The sequence below is a fragment of the Periplaneta americana genome, chromosome 9 (assembly GCF_040183065.1).
Source record: "Periplaneta americana isolate PAMFEO1 chromosome 9, P.americana_PAMFEO1_priV1, whole genome shotgun sequence".
Classification (NCBI taxonomy): domain Eukaryota; kingdom Metazoa; phylum Arthropoda; class Insecta; order Blattodea; family Blattidae; genus Periplaneta; species Periplaneta americana.
Window position 1 is genome coordinate 9,862,224 of NC_091125.1, and position 20,842 is coordinate 9,883,065.

A 20,842-nucleotide genomic window follows, 5' to 3' on the forward strand; every position below is an offset into this window, starting at 1 on the left:
GGAAGTCTTAAAATAAAATGTTTATCACACAAAGTTTTTAACAAGATGCTTAATTATGTAGGTAATTAATTTTTCACAGGATCTTTGGTGTACAGCTAGTGGAAGGCTGAGAAGTCTGGTATTACTATGAGAGAGAACTTTTTTAATTCTATCCCAGCAAATTCCCAAGAGCCCTTCAGTTGAACTACTCTCACAGTGTAGACGTAGATGAATTTGTACATTTTGATGAGTACTTGATCTACCCACTCTGCTCACATTTGTAAGCAATGTGTGCCACAGACTATGCCTAGCACTTTTCTTCTTAGTTTGTTTTACAGCTTAATCAGCACAATTGTGCCTTGTCATTTCATACTTCCAAAATTGAATTTGTGTTGGTATTGTTTGTACAATATGAAATAATTTTATTTATATTATTATTATCATGATTATTTTAAAGTTCTAATAACATGATCTGACAAGATTTCTGCAGTTTCTCTGCTAACTTCATCAAATTCTAAGAAGTAATTTTTAAAGCAAATTATTGGGATGAAAAATCTTGAAAGTACAGGGACCAACTTTAAAACTAATCTATTGGGAGCATTAATGGTTACAGTAACAAAGTTATCAACTTTTAAGTTCAGTTTGGACATTCTTATTTACAAATGAATTGTAATGGGAGAAAACAAGGAATATCCATTTTTAGTGATTTTATGGTATATAGCACATTCTATAAGTGACAACTGGGACTACAGAACTGTCCAATCACAATAAAAGTGGAAATTTCCGAATAAGTTAATGTTAAGAATTTGACACATTGGTTAAAAACCAGGAATGTTCAGTTACTTAAACTTGTTTTTCTCAATAATCCTGTTTTGACACATTCCCTGTTATCTCTCCAACACCTTTCAAATGGTGCTATAAAAATGGCTGCTACTGCCCAATTTTTTTTATTTTGCAAAACTAAATTTTCGACCATACAATCTATTTATTAATTTTGACTAACAATCAGCAGATTTGAAGCTAAACTCATGCTACACAGAATCGTAAACCAACCTTGCCTCTTTAGCAGCACAATGTAAACCATCAGATTTTGGAAACTTTTTTCTGAAACAATATATCCATGGGTTTGCTCGCCTAGAAGCTTTAGCAGTTTTGCAATGTTCCTGAATTAGTATATATGCTTACTTATTTTTCTATAATCATCAAATGCAATTGAAAATTGTGCCTTGCAAACAGTGCACATAACCTCTTCTTCATCAACACTTTGTAAACTGAGGTTCAGAAAAGGACGCTGACATTCTGCTTGTAACTTTTATCAAATTAAAATAAAACTTTCCACTGTTAAAATCATACTGAACAGAAAAAAAACTTTAATTGGTATAGACACAATGACAAAATTTGGACTGACTCTTGAACATCCTTAGAGAGCGCGATTCACAATGTTCCCTGTCAGTATAACATTGGACCCGAACCGTTGATCGTGAGATCGACATGCTGCATGGAGGAGAGGGTTTCTGTTTTTGTTCTGTAATAGCTCAGACTGTTACGTTGTCTGACTGTCGTGCAGAAGAATATGAATTTGGGTCGCATTGATGGTAGAACTTTTTTGCATGAATTTTTGTTAAGACACCTGCGACCAAAGTTTCATTTTGTTTGTTTTCATATGTGGAATAGTTATTTTCCATCCCTTGTGGGATTTTATTTGGCTTGATCCTGCAGGGAACAATAAAAAAAGAAAAATCAATTGAAAGATTCAATTGGTCTTCCAAATAAAAAAAAAATAAACATAATAACGAAAACAAATAATTAAACAAATATGGTGAACCTAATATCTCGTCCACCACCCGTCTACTTTTGCAATTGCTCTGATTCTATGAGGCATGGAATCGACGAGCTGGCAGAAATAGCCCTGATCCTGGGCGAGGTCTTCTTAGGCATCGAGAACTTGACTACACAGATGAAGGATGGATAGAACAAAGAAAAATTCTCTCCGGCACCGGGACTCGAACCCGAATTTTCAGCTCTACTTGCTGATGCTTTATCCACTAAGCCAGATCGGATTCCAGTTTCAATGCCGGATCAAATCCCCTCAGTTTAAGTTCTCTCAGTCTTCCCTTTGGTCGCCTGCCCTCATATACTGTGTCACAGAATATGTGACAGTGGCACAATGACCAACGTACTATGTACAGACGTGGAAACTTAATTGTATATGTGTGTGTGTGTGTCTAATGCTCCATATTTAACAGTAAAGCCATTCTCCTTCTTGCTTCCCAATATTTAGATGTAAGGTCCATAAAATTTTCCAGAGATTTACAGATTTTTAGATGTTCCATGTCCATGGCATCTTTTTATTGCAAAATAAACATTTAGCAGAGTCCAATAAGTTGATTCGATGTAGATCTTCTGTAAGACAGTCATGACCAGTAATCAGTCTGAACATGGCCACAGCAGATTTTCGTGGTAGATCAGGAATGGATTTTAAATCTTGTAGTAAATTGTTCCATCCTGAAGTTTGATGTTCACTTGGAGAAATGTGTGGTAATTGCTGTTAATTTTCCTTTTGGTAAACTTGTTTCATGGACTCATATGAAAAACTGTAGTTTTTCTTTATGTTTATTCTAATTCCTTTCTTGGCCAATATATCAGCTTTCTCATTACCATATATTCCACAATGGACTGGGATCCATTGGAGATCCATAATTGTATAAGTAATTTCAGGATTATGGGCTTTTGATATGTAATATTAACATTTTTCTATAAAATCAGTCCTTTGCAACTTTAAATTCTTTCAAAGTTGTACACATCTCAATCTAAAATCATTACGTTTGAATTCACAAGACCCCCTCCCTCCCAACACTCTCCATTTCACCTTCCACTTCCACTCATTTCAGGTTATTGGAGAGAAAAAAACGCGCATGTACCTGCACACACAGCTAAACACAGGCAGACATTCACACACATGCACCAGATGATCAGAAGAGACACCTAGTGGGCTAAAACCACTGGCATACAGGATTGGTCTGTCACATCTAGGAACATTAAACTCTCTGAGCTATCTGAAAATGCTTCTGCTGAGATTCCACACATTCCAACCCTTTCTATTGGGGATTGTACACATAATGAATCACTTGTGGCTTGAATGCCAAAGGATTTCCGCACGCACACACACACGTATAAATACATAAACAAATAAAAACTTCATTCACTAACCAAGAATGCTGCTCGTTTCCATTCACGACCCTTCATAGTTTTATAAAGACGTGCAGAGAAATATCCTGCGATGAGACCCATAGAGACATAAAGAAAAATGGCTGCTGTCATAAGTGCTCCCCTTGAGGCTGGAGACAGCATTCCCAACATTGCAAAAACTGGAACAAAATAATAATTTATCACACAAGTAGCCAAGAAGGAGAAAGCGAAAAATTTTAATGAACATCTTCAAAAGATAGCATAGTTCGACAATGACATATTCCTTCAAATGACTCTAAATGATTCGAATGTACAGTATTTCGATGCACTGATTTCAAATATGACATCAGTTTTGCGATACCATCTAAATTTTCCGAGGAACACACACATCTGTAAGCTAAGTAATTCCAGTCGAAGCAAGCAGACTGACAAATCCAAACAAAACGACCCATTTATTGATTCTGCGAGTTTATGGCACTTCAGAGGTACTGTGCAAGAGTAAACATCTTTCACTAGATTTAAAAATAAATCTTGTCAGTTGGTGAATATTGTTGTTCTTTTGTGAAGCTGTGCATCTGAATGCATGAAGTGTATTAATGTGACACTATTATTATAACTCATTATTACATTGTCTCATTCACATTGTAAATGTGTTAATATGTTGGACTTACTTTGTTATGTTTGTGATGAATTTATACCAAAGTCTAAAAAAAAAAAATCTATTACTTCTTTAGTGAAAAAGATATATGAATTATATTTTTGGAAAGTCGTTGAAGGTAATAGTTGGACACCAAGTTGCTGAAGTTGTCTCATGATGTTTATATTGTTGGCTTAGTGGCAGTAATAAAGCAATACTCTTTGGAAAACTTATGATATATCCCAATCTGAACTAAATGATCTAGAGATAGGTCTCAATTTTTAACAAATTCAAGAAGAACTTTTGGAATGCAGTTCAGTTTTACAAAATTCGGCTGCTTCTTTGTGAATGGGACAGCCGAGCAAGGGACAAACATTATAACATCAAGGACCAGCCAATACAATAAGATTTAATTCCAGGTGAGATGAATGTGAAGGATTTTCTGGTAGAAAAAAGACAAGATTCTATAGTCACAACTATGCATTAAATTAAAGTTAATTAGACATTTTGTTAAAGCTTGCAAAAAGCCAGAAATCACAGGGAGTCAAATCTGGGCTGTTAGGTGCTGCCAAATCTGCATGATGTAATGTTTTGCAGGAAATTCCTGCATGAGATTTGAAGAAAGGACAACAGAACATGGATCATTTTCTACAGATTTCTGGCCATATCTGAATTGCTGGTATCTCAAAAGCTGTCTTAAGCAGTTGAATAATTTCTATGGGTAAATGTCAAAATTGGAAACAAAATTTAATATAGATTTGGTGACCTCTTTGGTCAACCACTGGTGAATGTAATTATACAAGCTAACTTAACAGCATTTCACTGCCAACTGAGTAGCCCCACAGGAGAAAGATTGCTCAAGCATGTGCTGTTAAGGTCCTTTCTGACTGGCTTCCAAGTTACATCAAGGCCACACAACCGATTCTCGAAATGTTCAAAATAGATGGATACTTCAAGAAGAGACCTTGTATTCCTTGCCTCATTATGGTTAAAATTATTTACAGAAAGCATAAGGTCAAAATTACAAAACCACTTATAACTGCTGCAATTTGGTTATTTCTAAATACATAATTTATTTGAAAACATTAAATTAAAACTCTATTTTTCAAAATAGTCCCTCAGCTACACTTCTGGCAGTAACTAGAGAGCTTCTTTATTTCTCCTTGAAAGAACATCTTTGATTGGCTGTGCAGCCACTTATTTTATCACCAGATCATTAATTGCAAATTTTTTGCCTTCTAGCTTTTTCTTTTTCTACCAAAAACCACAACAACTGTTGCCCTAGAAATTGAATGTAGTATTCAACCAATCAGATACACTATGTATTACAAAAGGATCTAAAAACACATTTAAAATTGCAAGCCTCATCCAGATCTCAGATGTTCTTCAAACTATCAGATAATATCCTGTGTAATTTCTATAAAATAAAGAAAGAATAAATACCAATCTATATCACAGACACACTCATTGCTAAAACTCCAGCTGTGAACGAAATTCCTCCATAGAAATGGGTAATTCCAGAACATAGCACACAAATTCCAGCAAATCTTCCAAAAATGATCCTCCATACATTCTTAAGTTAGATGCCATGGAACTACTCTGCAGCATATATCAGGATCACCTTCAAATTTATACAAATGGATCTCTAAATTCTAATAATGGGACATCAGGAGCAGGGTATTATATTCCAAAATATCAAGAAAGTTACTTCATCCATGTTCATTCTCTTCCAGTCTTGACACTGAATTGATAGCTATTGATGCTGCTCTTCAGTGTGTTACTCAAATTTCTATTTGCATACTTACCGACTCCAAGGGGGCTATATTTAATATAATCAAATATGTACTAAACCTATATGCACATAGAATTATTACAATTCAGAAACAAGTAAACTAAAAAAACTCCAAAAGGAAATAACATTTCAATGGATATCTAGTCATTGTGGCATACTTGGAAACGAGAAAGTTGATAATATTGCAAAACAGGCAACACATTTGCAACCAAGACCTCTTCAAGTGATATCTATATCCAGTGCTTTTGCTTCAGTAAAGTCTCTTTTTATAAACTTATGGATCAACAATTGGCTCTCTTCTGACAAAGGAAAAATTTTAGTCCGTACAAAAAACTCAAATGACCTGAAAATGTAGAAAAACTTGCCCAGACATGTTCAAACATTTTTAACAAGAGCCAGAACAGGTCACATTGTCACACAATTGTACCTACACTGATTTCATATTTGAAGGGTACACGGGAATAATGATCAAGGTCCATTTTAGAAAGTTTCGAGAAAAACGAATTTTAAAGTTTAACCACTTAATACTTAGTTATGTGTGTATTTAATAGAAATTGACGTAGTGGAAAGTAAAGAACGATGATTTCTTATTAATTATACAATGACATTTTGTTCTAAATTTGGATGGCAACAATGGAAAATGCAATATAAACAAACAATATGTAAACTTCCAAAGTAAAAACGATCAAGGTCCAACTCTGAGACACATGGAATACAGCATGCATTATAGTAAAACACCGCATCTAACTCAAACATTTAATTTGTTTTCGGCCATTTTATGTATAATTTCAAAATACAGGGTATTTCAAAAGTCAGTTCAAATATTAAACCGTTATAAATATTATAATATTTGAGATAGGGAAAAAACAAAAACATCAGTGTTGGACAAACAACGGGGTTTACAAAACATTGGGATTATGTCCGCTGTTCTCTTGTTCAACGTACAGCATTCTGTCTGCAACACCAAACACAGTATTTTGCAGATAATATCTTGGAATATTGGCAATTTCTTGCGAGATGGCATCTTTCAGTTGCAGTAGGTTGTTGGATGTATCAGGAAAACTCGTTCTTTAAGATAACCCCACAACCGAAAGTCGGCCGGATTGAAATCTGGAGATCGCGGAGGCCACATTGTTGTAAAGTGCCTACTGATGACTTCGGTAGGAAAATGAACCTCAATTACGAGTGTTAACTCCACCAGTAATTTTTAGTACAGGTTATTTTACAACGCTTTATCAACAGCTTAGGTTATTTAGCGTCTGAATGAGATGGTGATAATGCCGTGAAATGAGTCCAGGGTCCAGCACCGAAAGTTACCCAGCATTTGCTCATATTGGGTTGAGAGAAACCCCCGGAAAAGCCTCAATCAGATAACTTGCCCCGACTGGGAATCAAACCCAGGCACCTGGTTTCCTGGCCAGACGCATTAACCATTACTCCACAGGTGTGGACAATAATGAAATAAGACAGACTGTTACAGTAAACGGGGAGTGCTACTACAGCATGTTACTACAGTTGGCCCGGATGTTTAATAGCATTTGAAATTAAAATGCGATAAATAAATTTTGACAAATAAAATAGAAACTTACTACATAGCCTATCTTTCATATCGTCTGCTTGATGATTATCAAGAACACCTGTTTAGCATCTTATTTTACATTGTAGATTGCAAAGGACCTCTTTTTGCTGTAGCTATTCAGAAATTCTCCCCATCCATAAACTACTTCTTCTATCTTGCAGTCAACTATGAAGAATGGTTCAGGTTTCTTCCTAGGATTAGCAATCTCATGTCATTAGTCATCAGGAAACTCACATCTTATCTTCTGGTTTATACTTTGTTCATAACCGTTTCATCATATATACAAAATACTGATTTTCCAGTAGAAAGTGTATGTACTTACCACGAAAAAACTATAGTTGCCTGCGGTAATATACTTCACTTGTTGAAATTTTAGGAATTGGAAGATTCTTATGGTAATCTACACAAACTGCTTCCTTAATCATATACCTTCTGGATTTTAAATGTATCCAAACATTCAGAATGCTTTACCTCATACAAAGTATCTCCTTTCCTCTTATGTAGTTCATTTTGAGTCGTTGCGAGATATGGTTTTTGTCTATTCAAATTGTGTATCTGAGTTGCATCTTTATCGTTATTTCTAATTCAAGTTGAGATATAGGCTATTGGTTCTAAATTTATTGCAAATACATGCCGTCATTTCAGTAATACCCAAAACTTATATTGTAGCTACTAATTCACAAAAATCAATGGATATTTCTTGTATGACTTCATAGTATTTACAATAATAATCCCTGTCAGGTGAGCATTCTGTATAACAAAGAAAGCCATTAGATTTGATTCCCTTGCTAATCTACTCCTTTCTATAAGTAAAATATTCTGAGAACATCTCAATCCTGAACACTTAAACAAGTGTCTCCTGTAATTTGACTCAAGGTCTGTATTCCTTTCAATGAGTTAAAAGTATGTCAAAAAATTATTTTCTTTGTACTCACATTCTGCATAGCTATATTCTCTGTCAATTCTGATATCTCCATTTCACTTATGACTTAATTTTAAGGTGACATCCGGAACAATTAACACAAGTCTGAAAGAATGTCCATGAAACAAGCTTTACTTTAGTGCGAAATAAAAATCATTGCATTCTTACTTTGGTAAGTGGAAATGTAATGAAATTATCGTTCATTTTACATAAATTATCAGAAAGTCAGCAACACAAAGCTGCAGCATTATACGGCAAAGCATAGACAAAAAGCAGAGTAGAAAAATGGATCTTGATCATTCTTCCACAGAATCGACTGGAGCTTGATCATTCTTCTGAAGTACATGAAAACTTTAATGCTCATTTTCAAGGACCATGATCGTTTCGACAGAAAACTAGCTAGACCACATGATAGTACTCCCTTTCCACTATAAGATGACATTATTAACTCAATTTCGATTTTTGATGGACCTTGATCGTTTTTCCCGTGTACCCTTCATTTCTGATAATCCTACTTGTCTGTGGTGTAATAATCATGATGAAGATCTGGAACACATTCTTCTATATTGTCCATCCATAAACCACAAAAGAAGTAAATTAAAATCATCAGTACCAGTTGCAGAAGACACAGCCTTGCAGTATATATTGACTACACTCCAACTCTGGCTACTAGCAACAGGCATCTATAATGAACACCGATCAAAATACCCCTCATTTCGCATGAAAAATAAAAACTGAATAGACTACAGTGGACTTCATGTTGTTAGAAAACAGCTGTATTCATTAAGAAGACTGAGCTTTTTCTTTAGTGATCCAAACAGATGATGGTCACATAGGCCAGGCTACATGAAAGTTGTAGCAGCACTTCTCACTCAAGTTCAATAACGATATCTTGGGTACACTTGTTGCTAGACAGCTGAAAGCATAAAAGCTATTGAGATTTGACTGTGTACTAGGCAATACACATGCGCAAGGTAGATTGTGTGCAGCTCAAAACATTCGAACTGCTTCAGTCTGCCCTGCAGCAATTACCATGAGTTGTTACAATTTTTAGTACCTTGTCTCTTTATAACAATACTTTGCAGTGGTACAGACAGTGACGTTGACAGTGACATTCATAGTGGAAGATGACAGTCAACTGTACATGTACTGTATAGCTGTGCTACACGGCAGTGATTTAGAAGTGGTGACAGACAATTTTTTCATCACAGCATGTTCACATGTGTATTGAGCTTTGCGCCAATTCTGTGACATCATCCATAATTGCTGATACCTGATAAATGTAAATTTTGTGCAGTGAGGATGGACATTACAATAGAGGATTACATTTTCAGACAATTTTTTACATCTTCTGAATAATACAGCTTCTTTCAATTTGTCTTTCAAATAACTACTATAGTAGCTGAACTATTGCCATTCCTTGCTAGCAATCTTGATTTCAGGAGTGTATTGACATACCCAAGTATCGACTGACACAATTCTATTTAGGAACTTCTGAATATTTTCCTAGTAATGCTAGAGATATTAAAAACAAAGTTTAAAGATGAACGTCAAAAGTGGACAGATATAACTACACAACTAACCAAAGATAGTTTTTCAAGAAAGAACAAAGAAGCTCTCTGGTCATAGCCAGAAGTATATTAATAAGATGGAGGACTGTTATAAATCTTTTATGAGTTTTGTAATGTTAATAAATCAATGAAGCCTGGATCAAATTTGAACTTCTCAATACTTGCTAGGTTCTATTAAACTCATTCAGATATCAGTATGGTCTTCGCACAAGAAATTCCAGTACCTTTGATGAAAATCATATGTACAGTTGCCAAAAGAAAAAGTGGCCACTCTCTAGAAGCAAAGTTCCCTTTGGGTATCTTCACTACTATTTGGACCGTGATGCCCGATATCTACAGTTATAATTAAAGTATTCTGTGTGTTACTTTATAGTGTAATGGTAGCGTTCCGGCCTGGTATTCAAGAGGTCCTGCGTTCGAATACAACCTAGTGCTTTTTATGTTCTTTTTTGTTTTGTTTTTAAAAGAGAAAGAGAGAGAGAAAATATACATGATGCTCCTGTCTCTTTTATGATTATCTTAGTAATTAACATCAAGTTATAATGCCATGACTTTATCATTATTTATTATGACATTATGACTGCAAATGGAAAGAAGAAAAGATTTCATTCTCAAAAAAATATCTTTTGTGGCATAAACAAAACAAACTTACTGGTGTATGCCTTAGAACATCCAAACAATTAAGCGTTCAAAAACCAAACACAAAGCCACTATTCGATACTTAGTCTATCTTCTCCACCTCTCGATCACATCTTGCAGTCGAGTGGGCATGGAATCGACTAGTCTTTTCAAATAGTGACTGTTCTCAGCCATGACATTCCAGGCATCCTCGACACGTGCACACGCACGCATGCACACACGTACAAGTGTTCTGCTCATGGGCAGATCTTTCACTGCAAACCCAGCATTCTCCAATCTTTCCTATTTTCTTCCTTCCTCTTTGTCTCCGCTGATGATCTACATATCTTAATGTCGTCTATTATTTGATATCTTCTTCTGCTCCGAACTCTTCTCCCATTCACCATTCCTTCCAGTGCATCCTTCATTATGCACTTTCTTCTCAATCAGTGGCCCAACCAATTCCTTTTTCTCTTTCTAACCAGTTTCAGCATCATTCTTTCTTCACCCACTTTTTCCAACACAACTTCATTTCTTATTCTCTCTGTCCACTTCACACGCTCCATTCTTCTCCACATTCACATTTAAAATGTTTCTATTTGTTTTTCTTCATTTATTTTCGTCGTAATGTCCATGTTTCTTCCCCATACAATGCTATGCTCCACACAAAGCACTTCACTAGTCTCGTCCTTAGTTCTTTTTCCAGAGGTCCGGAAAGATGCTCCTTTTTCTATTAAAAGCTTCCTTTGCTCATGTTTGCAGTTTTTCTTGGGATGGATAAATGCAGTAACTTCCCGTTGCTTTCCACACACCACTATCTCTTTCGCATCTTAACATCCCAAGGGGCCCAAGTGTGGAGGTGAGGAGAGTGGATTTGACTAACTGGGCCCTCCGGACTTCACCAAAATTCACAGCAAAGGTTAAATATTAGTTCTATCCCAATCAGCCTTTGCCACCCTGCATCCTGGACGAGCTTCTACAAGTCATCATAAATCTTGGAGGGGGATTGGGCCAATTTTTCCGCAAATGTTTCTATACTTGTGTTCTCCTATCAGTCGGAAGAACGTCGGAATTTAGACGTCACAGGTTCAATTCCTCGTCACTCCTTTTCATTTTATTGTGTTTCAAGATAGTATAATGTAACAATATAAAAGGAAAAAATTAACACCAGTATTATGCAACTGTAGTGTTCCAAACCTAATATTAAATTTATGTTATTTCTCTCAACCCAATATGAGCAAATGCTGGGTAACTTTCGGTGCTGGACCCTGGACTCATTTCGCGGTATTATCACCATCTCATTCAGACGCTAAATAACCTAAGATGTTGATAAAGCGTTGTAAAATAACCTACTAAAAATTAATGGTGGAGTTAACACGCATAATTGAGGTTCGTTTTCCTACCAAAGTCATCAGTAGGCACTTTACAACAATGTGGCCTCTGGACTCTTAAGAATGTTGTATAGTATAGAAAACCAGCTACACTGGCAGCACTTCGGGAAGAAATTGAAATGGCATGTGCTGCAATCGCTGAGGACACTTTCGCAAACGTTCCTCGAACAGTAGTTCAACGTATTCAGAAGTGTGTCGACGCCCATGGTGGGCATTTTGAGCAACTGTTGTAACTGTAAAAGTCTAAGATGATTAGTGCTATCATTTTCTGTTTGTGTGAATTCAGTTTTGTTATGTTAACACATTTTTTTCTTTGCTTGAAGTGGGGATATATCGTTTTGGCACCGTGTGTGTGTCTATATATATATATGGGTCAAATTCCGAATAAATAGTTGTGCTGTTACACCATATTTGAGAACCATTAACCCTTTCCATGATACCTATAACGTCGAAACCATGCCACAATTTGCTTGGCATAGCTTGTTTTCAAGCTTTGGTGTATGACTTTGTTCTGTCTGTACTAGCTAACAAGGGAAGCACACACCCTGCTCATGTAGAAATCCTACCTGAAATTCTGCACCTGCTTATACTTACGAAGTAAAGATAACCTGCAGATTTCAACTGTAATACCCTGAAAACTTACTAAAAAAAGTTGTGTAAAATAGTGCTGGTTGACATTGAGGAGTCTTTCTTTCAGCACGACAATAGACTTCACTTTAGTTCCATCATCTCTCTCGATGACCAGAGGCCCTCATATCATGTAAAGTTCAACTGCACATGTTTTATTCTATAAGTTGTTGTCCATGTGGTTTGTATTTATGAAATTATTAAAAATAAATTAATCAGCACCAAGTATATGGAATGAAAGCATTTTTATCACACTCTACTTGCTCACAATTTTACACTGCTTGTTTGAACAAAATTATGCGACAGTTGAAACAATGGTGGTCACTATGGTGTGTATTTTGTCGCATACCACGAATATTTAATCACATTGCAGAGTCATAGAGAGGCAAATTAATAATAACCAAAGGATTGGAGCTTTAAAATGTTGTCTCTATGAAAGCATTTACATCAAGGAATGTAAATCTTGTCAATGGTTCTAAAAGGTGCTGACGTCCAAAGGTTGTATTCTACCAGTTATTCCAGGAGGGATTTGGAATAATCCTACTGTCTTTTCTTTAGGGATACCTTCTAAACAACAAATGTCACTATAAGCTGTCCACGAATCTGAAAGTAGTGGGGGGAAAAAGGCTTCTTGGCACTACTATTGTAATTCTTTTTTCCCAATTTTCCCCAATTTTGTCGCTTTCATGATTATGTTATCTGATGCTGGTGAAGTCTTTTCAAAGACAGGATCATCTCTGATATATGGGAACGTCCATGAGAAAATGTCCAAAAATGAAAATAATAAAAATATATTTTCGTCTACGTATTATATATCAAATGAAAGCTTGAAATTACTATTTTTAGGCTACATATCAATTTTCTTCATTTTAAGAATGCATTGGACACTACATTATAAGAAATATGACATGGTACAACACCTAGCATTATGACAATTCATAACATTATTTCACGTTATGTTCAGAAGTTTAATAAGTGAGGTACACATAATTTTTAGGCACCAAGATATCCACTCTATCTTCTATTTAAAAAATATAATCTTTTTATGTAAGTATACTATAAGGAAAAATCAATATTTTAAATTTTGAAAATGGTTGTCTTCATGTCACACTACCGACAAAATATTTTAAAAGTTTCCGTAATAAGATTATTACTGGTGCAATTTACTGGAAATTTTAAGAAATGCTAGTTTACTGAGTGGTCCATAGGTGGTGCAAAAAGTTGTTTTGCTAGCAACGTCGTTTGTTTTTAAATAATTGTCCAAACATTGGTCACACTACTGACGCCGCTGCTGTTTGAAGTGTATTCAGTGCTATATCATCTGAAAAATTGCTCTACTGAGTCTACTAATCTAATGACAAGTAGTAAATATTGTATTATATTATGTGTGCAATATTTAAGCAAAAGTACCTCAGTTTGAATCCATACTTAACATAACTTTCCAAGCAAATTAGGTTATTGTAGATTAATTTAAATATTTTTACTTCATCTTTTTATTATTTTTAAAGTTCTAGAATGACTAAAACTGGAGCTGAGAGACAAAGGGCATATGCGGAAAAAAATAAGAATGATGACTACAAATGCCATAGAGCTGCCATTGATAACCATTATAGAGAGAAGAGAAAATCGACAGAAACTATCCAGGAACGGAATATAAGAAAATCTAAGCATGCGATTAGGAAGCAGAAGAGTCAGAGACAAATTGAATAGCCGGCCCAGATGGCTCAAGCGGTAGGGGCACGGCATGTCTCTATCGCTTGTTCTGAAGGGTTGTGGGTTCGAGTCCCGCCTTGGGCACGGGTGTTGTGTACGTACTAGTTTAAGAGAGTGGAAAACAGAAAAACAGAAAAAAAGAGAAAAACGGAAAAATAAAAAAATAAAATAAAGAATTACTCGAGGATAGTAGTGAGGCTTCACCATCTGCACTGGGAAAGGCATTCAAGAAAGTTGATAGAAATGTGCCTCGGTCTCCAAGGAAGCAGAGGGCTACGGTTGTAAAATTAGCCACAAAATACGATGTTCCATTAGAAAATAATGTATTAGCTATTAAGAGGGAGAGACTTTCTGGTGATGTAACTAATATCATTACAGAATTTTGTGTAAATGATGAGATCAGTTGTGTTGATCCAAGTCTGAAGGGTGTCTCATCACAAAGATTCATCACAACAGCACGACGACACCTTCTCTATCCAATTAGGGAAGTCGATAATCTTTTCTGCAGAAATATCCAAACAAGAAAGTTGGTCATAGCAAGTTTGCCTCTTTGCGCCCTCCACATGTGAAACCACACAGGGATATGCCACATAATGTGTGTATGCCGCTATCATGAGAATTTCTCTAATCTTCATGAGAAGATTTCAGGTGTCCTGCCAGGATTTGGAGCATCCATTAAAGACTTCATACAAATACCTGTCTGTGACCATCAAAAGAAAAATGAAGCAATGAAGAATGTTAACATATTTTCTGATGGGTGTGCTGGACAACTCAAGTGCAAATATAACTTTTCAAACATTACTCTTCCCAAAGAACAGTTCAATCTGTCCAATCTGACTTGGACATTCTTTGCCACGTCACACGATAAAGGTGCCGTTGATGGTATTGGTGCTGTTGTGAAACTAAAGGTTTGGAACTTGGTTAGAGCCAGAAATGTAACCGTGCGAGATGCTGAAACATTTTCTCGAGCCTGTAGCTCACTCAAAGTAAATGTGCCTCATGTTAAGAGTGAGGAAATAAATTCTGTGAGGCAGGAACTGGGTAAAGCTTGGGAAAATATCCTACCTATTATGAGGACGCAAAAAATTCAACATGTTATTGCTGTGTCAGCCTATAAGATAAAATATAAATATTTTCCGCAGAACTCCAGTGAATTGGAAGAGTATCTTTGCCCTGAAGTCCGTAAGAGGCGGAGAAAGCGTCCAGTTCATCACAAGTAAAGAAGAGTGTGTCCCTGGTTGTAAGAACACTTGTCTTGCACATCAAATAGAAAATGCAATTGGAAGTCACACTACTGATGTCACACTACTGACGCACATTATATTCTAAAATACTTTTTATAATTAAAATAGTTGTAGTTAATTAAACAAAACATTAGGCAAGATACATTGAAAGACTCATATTTGTGTCATCAATCACTGTAATTAGTCCATCATTTTCAATTTTGCAGTAACATATCAAATTGTTTTCTACTACTTCACATGAGTCTAAAAATTGTCACACTACCGACGTGTAAAAAAATTGAGGTAGGATTAATTAAGTTCGACTGTTGTTAACAAAATTTTGTACATGACTTTGCAAGTTCTCAAAGAGTATATACATACATTTGGTAAATGAAATTAATAAGAAATAACTTGCTAAATTTCATACAATAATAAAAATTGTGTCACACTACTGACGGTGGATGTTCCCATATCTCTGAATATTAAAATGCATTCTCCACAATACTTTGGAAGAACTGGCTATATGCATCCCCTGCGACCAATGATGAATTACGGCAACTAATTCAGAATGCCTACACTGCCCTGGTAGAAGGGTCGGATTTAATTTCAAAAGGCCCTATAGCATGGTCCATGTTCCAGGGATTGTGGGAAGTCATCCAATGGCATTAAATATGAACTTCCTACTAAAAATATGGCTTTAAAAATTCATTTCAAATTATTTTATTTCAATTAAGATGATGCTTTTATTTTGTGCCACTATTATGTTTTTTGTTGGAAAATAATATTTTCCTTCTCAGATTCCTACGTCAATAATGACTAATTCTGCAACATGCATTACCTAACTTACCTTAAACAAATCCATAAATGCAAGAACCTGAGAACTCAGTGCGTGAGCTAGAATAACACGTTGTAGTAAATGTCTTTTCATCATGGTGCTATGAAAGCTTAGTTTAAAACACATGTTGTTTTACTACTTAATGACTTAAATTAAATCGTATTGAGACATAGGAAATATAACAGACAATAATTAATTTTCTGAACTCAGTCGAGAAAACCAAAATCCATTTGCTAGCTTAAAACTGACATGAATATGGAAGCTTTAGATGGTTTTCAGGTAAGTTAAACATTATCACTAAATTAGTAAGATATTATACTATATAGATATGGTAAAAAAATAGAATTAAATAATTCTGTTATGAAGAGGATTCGAACTCATGACGAAAAGATTACAGAGCCAAAGCTCTGGCTCTGAGCCATTCTGTGGTCTTGCGGACATTTGCCTAAGTAAATATATCTAGTGCAGGGAACATTAATTTGATTCTACTATAATGGGCAGTTTATTGATAATGTAAACCACTATTCAGCTTTGTTACAATACAGAATGTTGGAAAAGAATGATTCACCCTAAACCAGTGCATATTTAGAAACTATTCAGGCATAACCCTTTAAAAACACATTCTCTTGAGAACTCAGCTGAGGTCTACTCACACATGTGCAAATCAGCTTTTCTGAGACTTAGAAAATTTCAGCTGACCATTTTTTTTGGGACCAATGTCGTCGTCGTCATCGTCATCGTCATCATCATCATCATCATCATCATCATCATCATCATCATCTTCCTAACAGGCAATAATCCTAAAAAGAACTGTTCCAGTCTACAAAATTTTCCTTCCATCTCTTCACAGGATGTCCTGGTGATCTTTCTCCTGCTGGTCTGTAATTCGGGACTGCTCAATGGATGCTTGTTCTAGGCATAAGCTTGACATGACAGTACCAGTTATCTTGGTATGAGTGTATATACTGCAGTACTGATTCCATTCTGAGTTCATGTAGGATATCTTCATATCTTTTGTGATCCCATTTGGTATAGCCAGCTGTTCGGTGCATGAACTTCATTTCACTAGCAGTAATTCTATTTTCATCATTCTTTCTTAAAGTCCAAGCTTCACTGCCATAACAAAGGACTGGTCTTCCTAGGGTTTTGTATAGACAGCAAGTATGTTTTTGAAATAGAGACGGTTTCATTACGCCATTAATGATTCCCATGGCTTTATTAAATTTAAAACTTTTTGCAGGAATATCTAAATCTCCTAAAAATTACAGTTTAAAGCCAAGATAACTGAATTCATTAACATTTTCTAAAATTTTGTAATTTGTACAAATCTTACTTAATACTGGTTCTTTGCCACAGAAAACCATTACAGTATTTAGTTTCGTCAGTAGGGATTTCCATGTAAAATTTGTCAGCAATTAATTTTAAATCATAGACTGTCTAGGATCAATGTACAGTAAAAAATATCACTTTCAAATTTATGTCTGTGTTAAAACACAACTGCACCTAAAACTAAAGATCTGTATGATTTCTATTAAGAAGGGAACAGAAAAGACCACAAGCACATAACAGGGAAAACAGTTTTTAAAACTTGTTTGTTAAAAGCAGACATAATATGACAGATAAAAACAGTGTTTACAAAAGAAAGGGAAATGCTAACATTGGGTTTGAAATTTTCTTCCACAGCATGATGAGGGGATTGCTTATTATTGTGTAAATTCTGTTATCACGCTCTATCACTTGTGCTATGAGCTGCTGGACTCCACTTCACCACTATTCAACCCATTCACAGCAGCTTTTATATTTAATTTCAACTTTCAATTACGAACTCTTGCAAAAGAAATTTGCAGACAATATTTACAGGTTATCTTCATTTCTTAGGTATCTAAGCATGTGCAAAATTTTGGTTAGGGTTTCGATATGAGCAGGGAGTGTATTTACTTGAAAGTAATAACTTGTTGTCGGCCTCGGTAGCTAGTCGGTATAGTGTGGCCTTCTGTGCTCGAGGTTGAGGGTTCGATCCTGGCCCAGGTCGATGGCATTTAAGTGTGTTTAAATGCGACAGGCTCATGTCAGTAGATTTACTGGCATGTAAAAGAACTCCTGTGGGACAAAATTCCAGCACACTGGCGTTAGTGTTAATTTCTTATATAAGTATATAGTATTTGTATTTTTTGTATTTCTATGTGCTATCTGGTAATGGAAGAGAAGGTCTTATGGCCTTAATCCTGTCAGATTAAATAAATAAATACCACTATAGTTTTTATTTAAGTTTAGGAGTATATTTTATCGTAGTTTGTAAATTATTTAACCTTCATTAGGCGCATGGGGTATAGGTGTATCCCAGACATTTTCGTTATGTGGTATCTTTTTTCTACTGTACATATTTTTGCGAATGTGCCACTTCAGGTACCTTTCTGCTTATCTGTCTAGAACAGATCTATGCTACTTCCAGATTTTAAATTGTCATTGTTGTATACAAAAATAAGGTTTGTTGTTTAGTGAGCATCAACAGACTACACAACCTTCTAAGTTATGATGGGCGTATGGGGTACAGGTGTATCCCAGTGATTTTATTTCTTCTGTAACTTTCTTTCTAAACATTTCTGCACTTGCGTCGTTTCAGGTATCTTCCCGCCAAACTGTCTACTTCCAGATTTGAAATTGCCATTTTTGTGTGTAAAATTGACGGTTCTTGTTTAGTGGGTGCCATTGAAAAACATAATTTTCTAAGTTATAACTTTAGCTAAGTTTGAAGGTATGTTTTTCACTTATTACTGAATATTTCTACAACCTTATTATTATTATTATTATTATTATTATTATTGCTATTACTGGTAAATTGTGAGATATCGTTTTTTTACAAATGTTGGAGGCAAAAAGATCAAAGTTTATCCTAACAAAAATTCAGATCCCTATATTTTATTGAATTAGTTCGATAGTATTAATGAGAATGAAGGATTTTCTGAAGATGATGAATCTGAGGGGAAGAAGGCCACGTTACAGTAAGCGATCATGAGACAGATTCAGAGCGGAATTGTCCGATGCAGAGGAAGAAGATGCTGATGTTGTGCATTCAAGTAGCTATTTTGCAGGGAAAGATAGAAAAAACGAAGTGGAACGAGAAAAGTCCACACTCTTGCACATAACACAATAATTCATTCACTAGGTCCAAAGGGAAGAGATCGTGAGATGTACTCTGAAATACTATGTCAGATCTGATTTTTAGCAAGAATATCGCCAAAATAATCGTAAATTCAACTGACATTTACATTGAAAAATTCGTAAGAATTTCAACAGAGCCAGGGATGCTAGCTAGACCTGCTGATGAAACCGAAGTAGGGCTATATTTGGTCTTTTATATATAATTGGTAGCATGACATGCTCTAGGAAAAAATGCTCACCAGTTGTACGTCAATTCCAAAGAAAATTGATTTCTTTTAAATCACGCAGATTCAGATTTCTGGTACTCTGCATGTGTTTTAGTGTGTAAAGAATAGAAGTTCCAAAACAGAAACAGATAACACTTCTTTTCAGTACAAAATAATTTAGTTCTTTCACTCTGGCACTCCCATCTCAGATAAAGGAAATCTGGTATTAAACTTTTATCTGCCGTGTACATGACACACACAATAGGTTCAGGGATTAGGGAATGCACCAAGTATAAACATTATAAAATGTAAGAATTATGTTTTAAACTGCATATAAAGATTTTTTATATATTCGTTCTACAAAATATAAGTAACAAAACCTTAGTATTTACTGTAGCCTATATGATATTAATTTTACCATAATCAGGAATCGAATATAAATTAAAACTGAGACCTGATGGGCTAATTTAAACAACATATTCAGTTTCTACATATAAAAATTGACAAAAAAAACAGTCACTAGTTTCCCGGAGGTAAAAATCGTGTTCCTTAGTGTAATTTTTTATCAATCTTAAGGGACAACTACACATTACAAATGAAACAGTCTTTCCCCTTGTAATGAAATAAAAGCCTAGGCGCAACTGACCATGTGAATATCTTTCACATAAAATAAAAATAAACAGTTTTCAAAAAAAGAACACAACCAATTTATATGAAGTATGCCAACCCTCCATTACGAGGCCAGTTTATCAGTCTGGTATCCAGTCTCTCCAAAAACCAGTTCAACACTCCAGCAATGGTGCAGATAGGAGGATTATTATGCTGGAATAGAGTAACTTTATTCTCAGAATACATCATCCTCACAGAGGGAGTCATGACATACTCCAATACACAAAACACCTAGACCATCACTGAGCATTCACCCCCAACATACGATAGATAGAAGCTGTTCCACCATCGCTGAAGCATGGCCTTGTCAACTCGCGCAGGTTACATGGGCAGCATCACGTGTAAGTTTTACGGAGTAGGTGCTTTTTCATTTACAGTGCATCCAAAGTCATACTTCAACCACAGTGGAATGGCTTCTATGGGCTACTGTCATAAGGCATTGCCACGTATCTAATATTCAGGATCAGGATTGTATTGGAATGCCCATGAACAATAAACTATTTGCTGTCCATTTTGTGCAGAGTTAAATATAACATCGGCTGAAAATATTACTCTACTAAAGTCCCGATTAACATTGCTCTCTGTAAAAGTATGGTAGAACAACTGGTTTCATTTTTGTTTCTGCAACCAAAGCAATATCCTGTGCAGAAGTTGATACATGTCCCTTTCAAGAATCTATTTGGTAGAATTAAATTCCTGTTCTCGATAATCTCATCCAGTATTGTGTAG

General features: G+C 35.4%; 1 protein-coding gene across 2 annotated transcripts in view; it reads right to left on the minus strand.

The window, feature by feature from the left end:
• The window catches only part of TM9SF4 (transmembrane 9 superfamily protein member 4), a 74,475-nt gene that overhangs the window by 16,664 nt on the left and 36,969 nt on the right, over nucleotides 1–20,842 (minus strand). For both annotated transcript variants that reach the window (XM_069834400.1, XM_069834399.1), the window contains exon 7: nucleotides 3,190–3,347. In XM_069834400.1, the coding sequence (XP_069690501.1) occupies nucleotides 3,190–3,347 (158 nt within the window). The remainder of the gene's footprint in view (nucleotides 1–3,189; nucleotides 3,348–20,842) is intronic.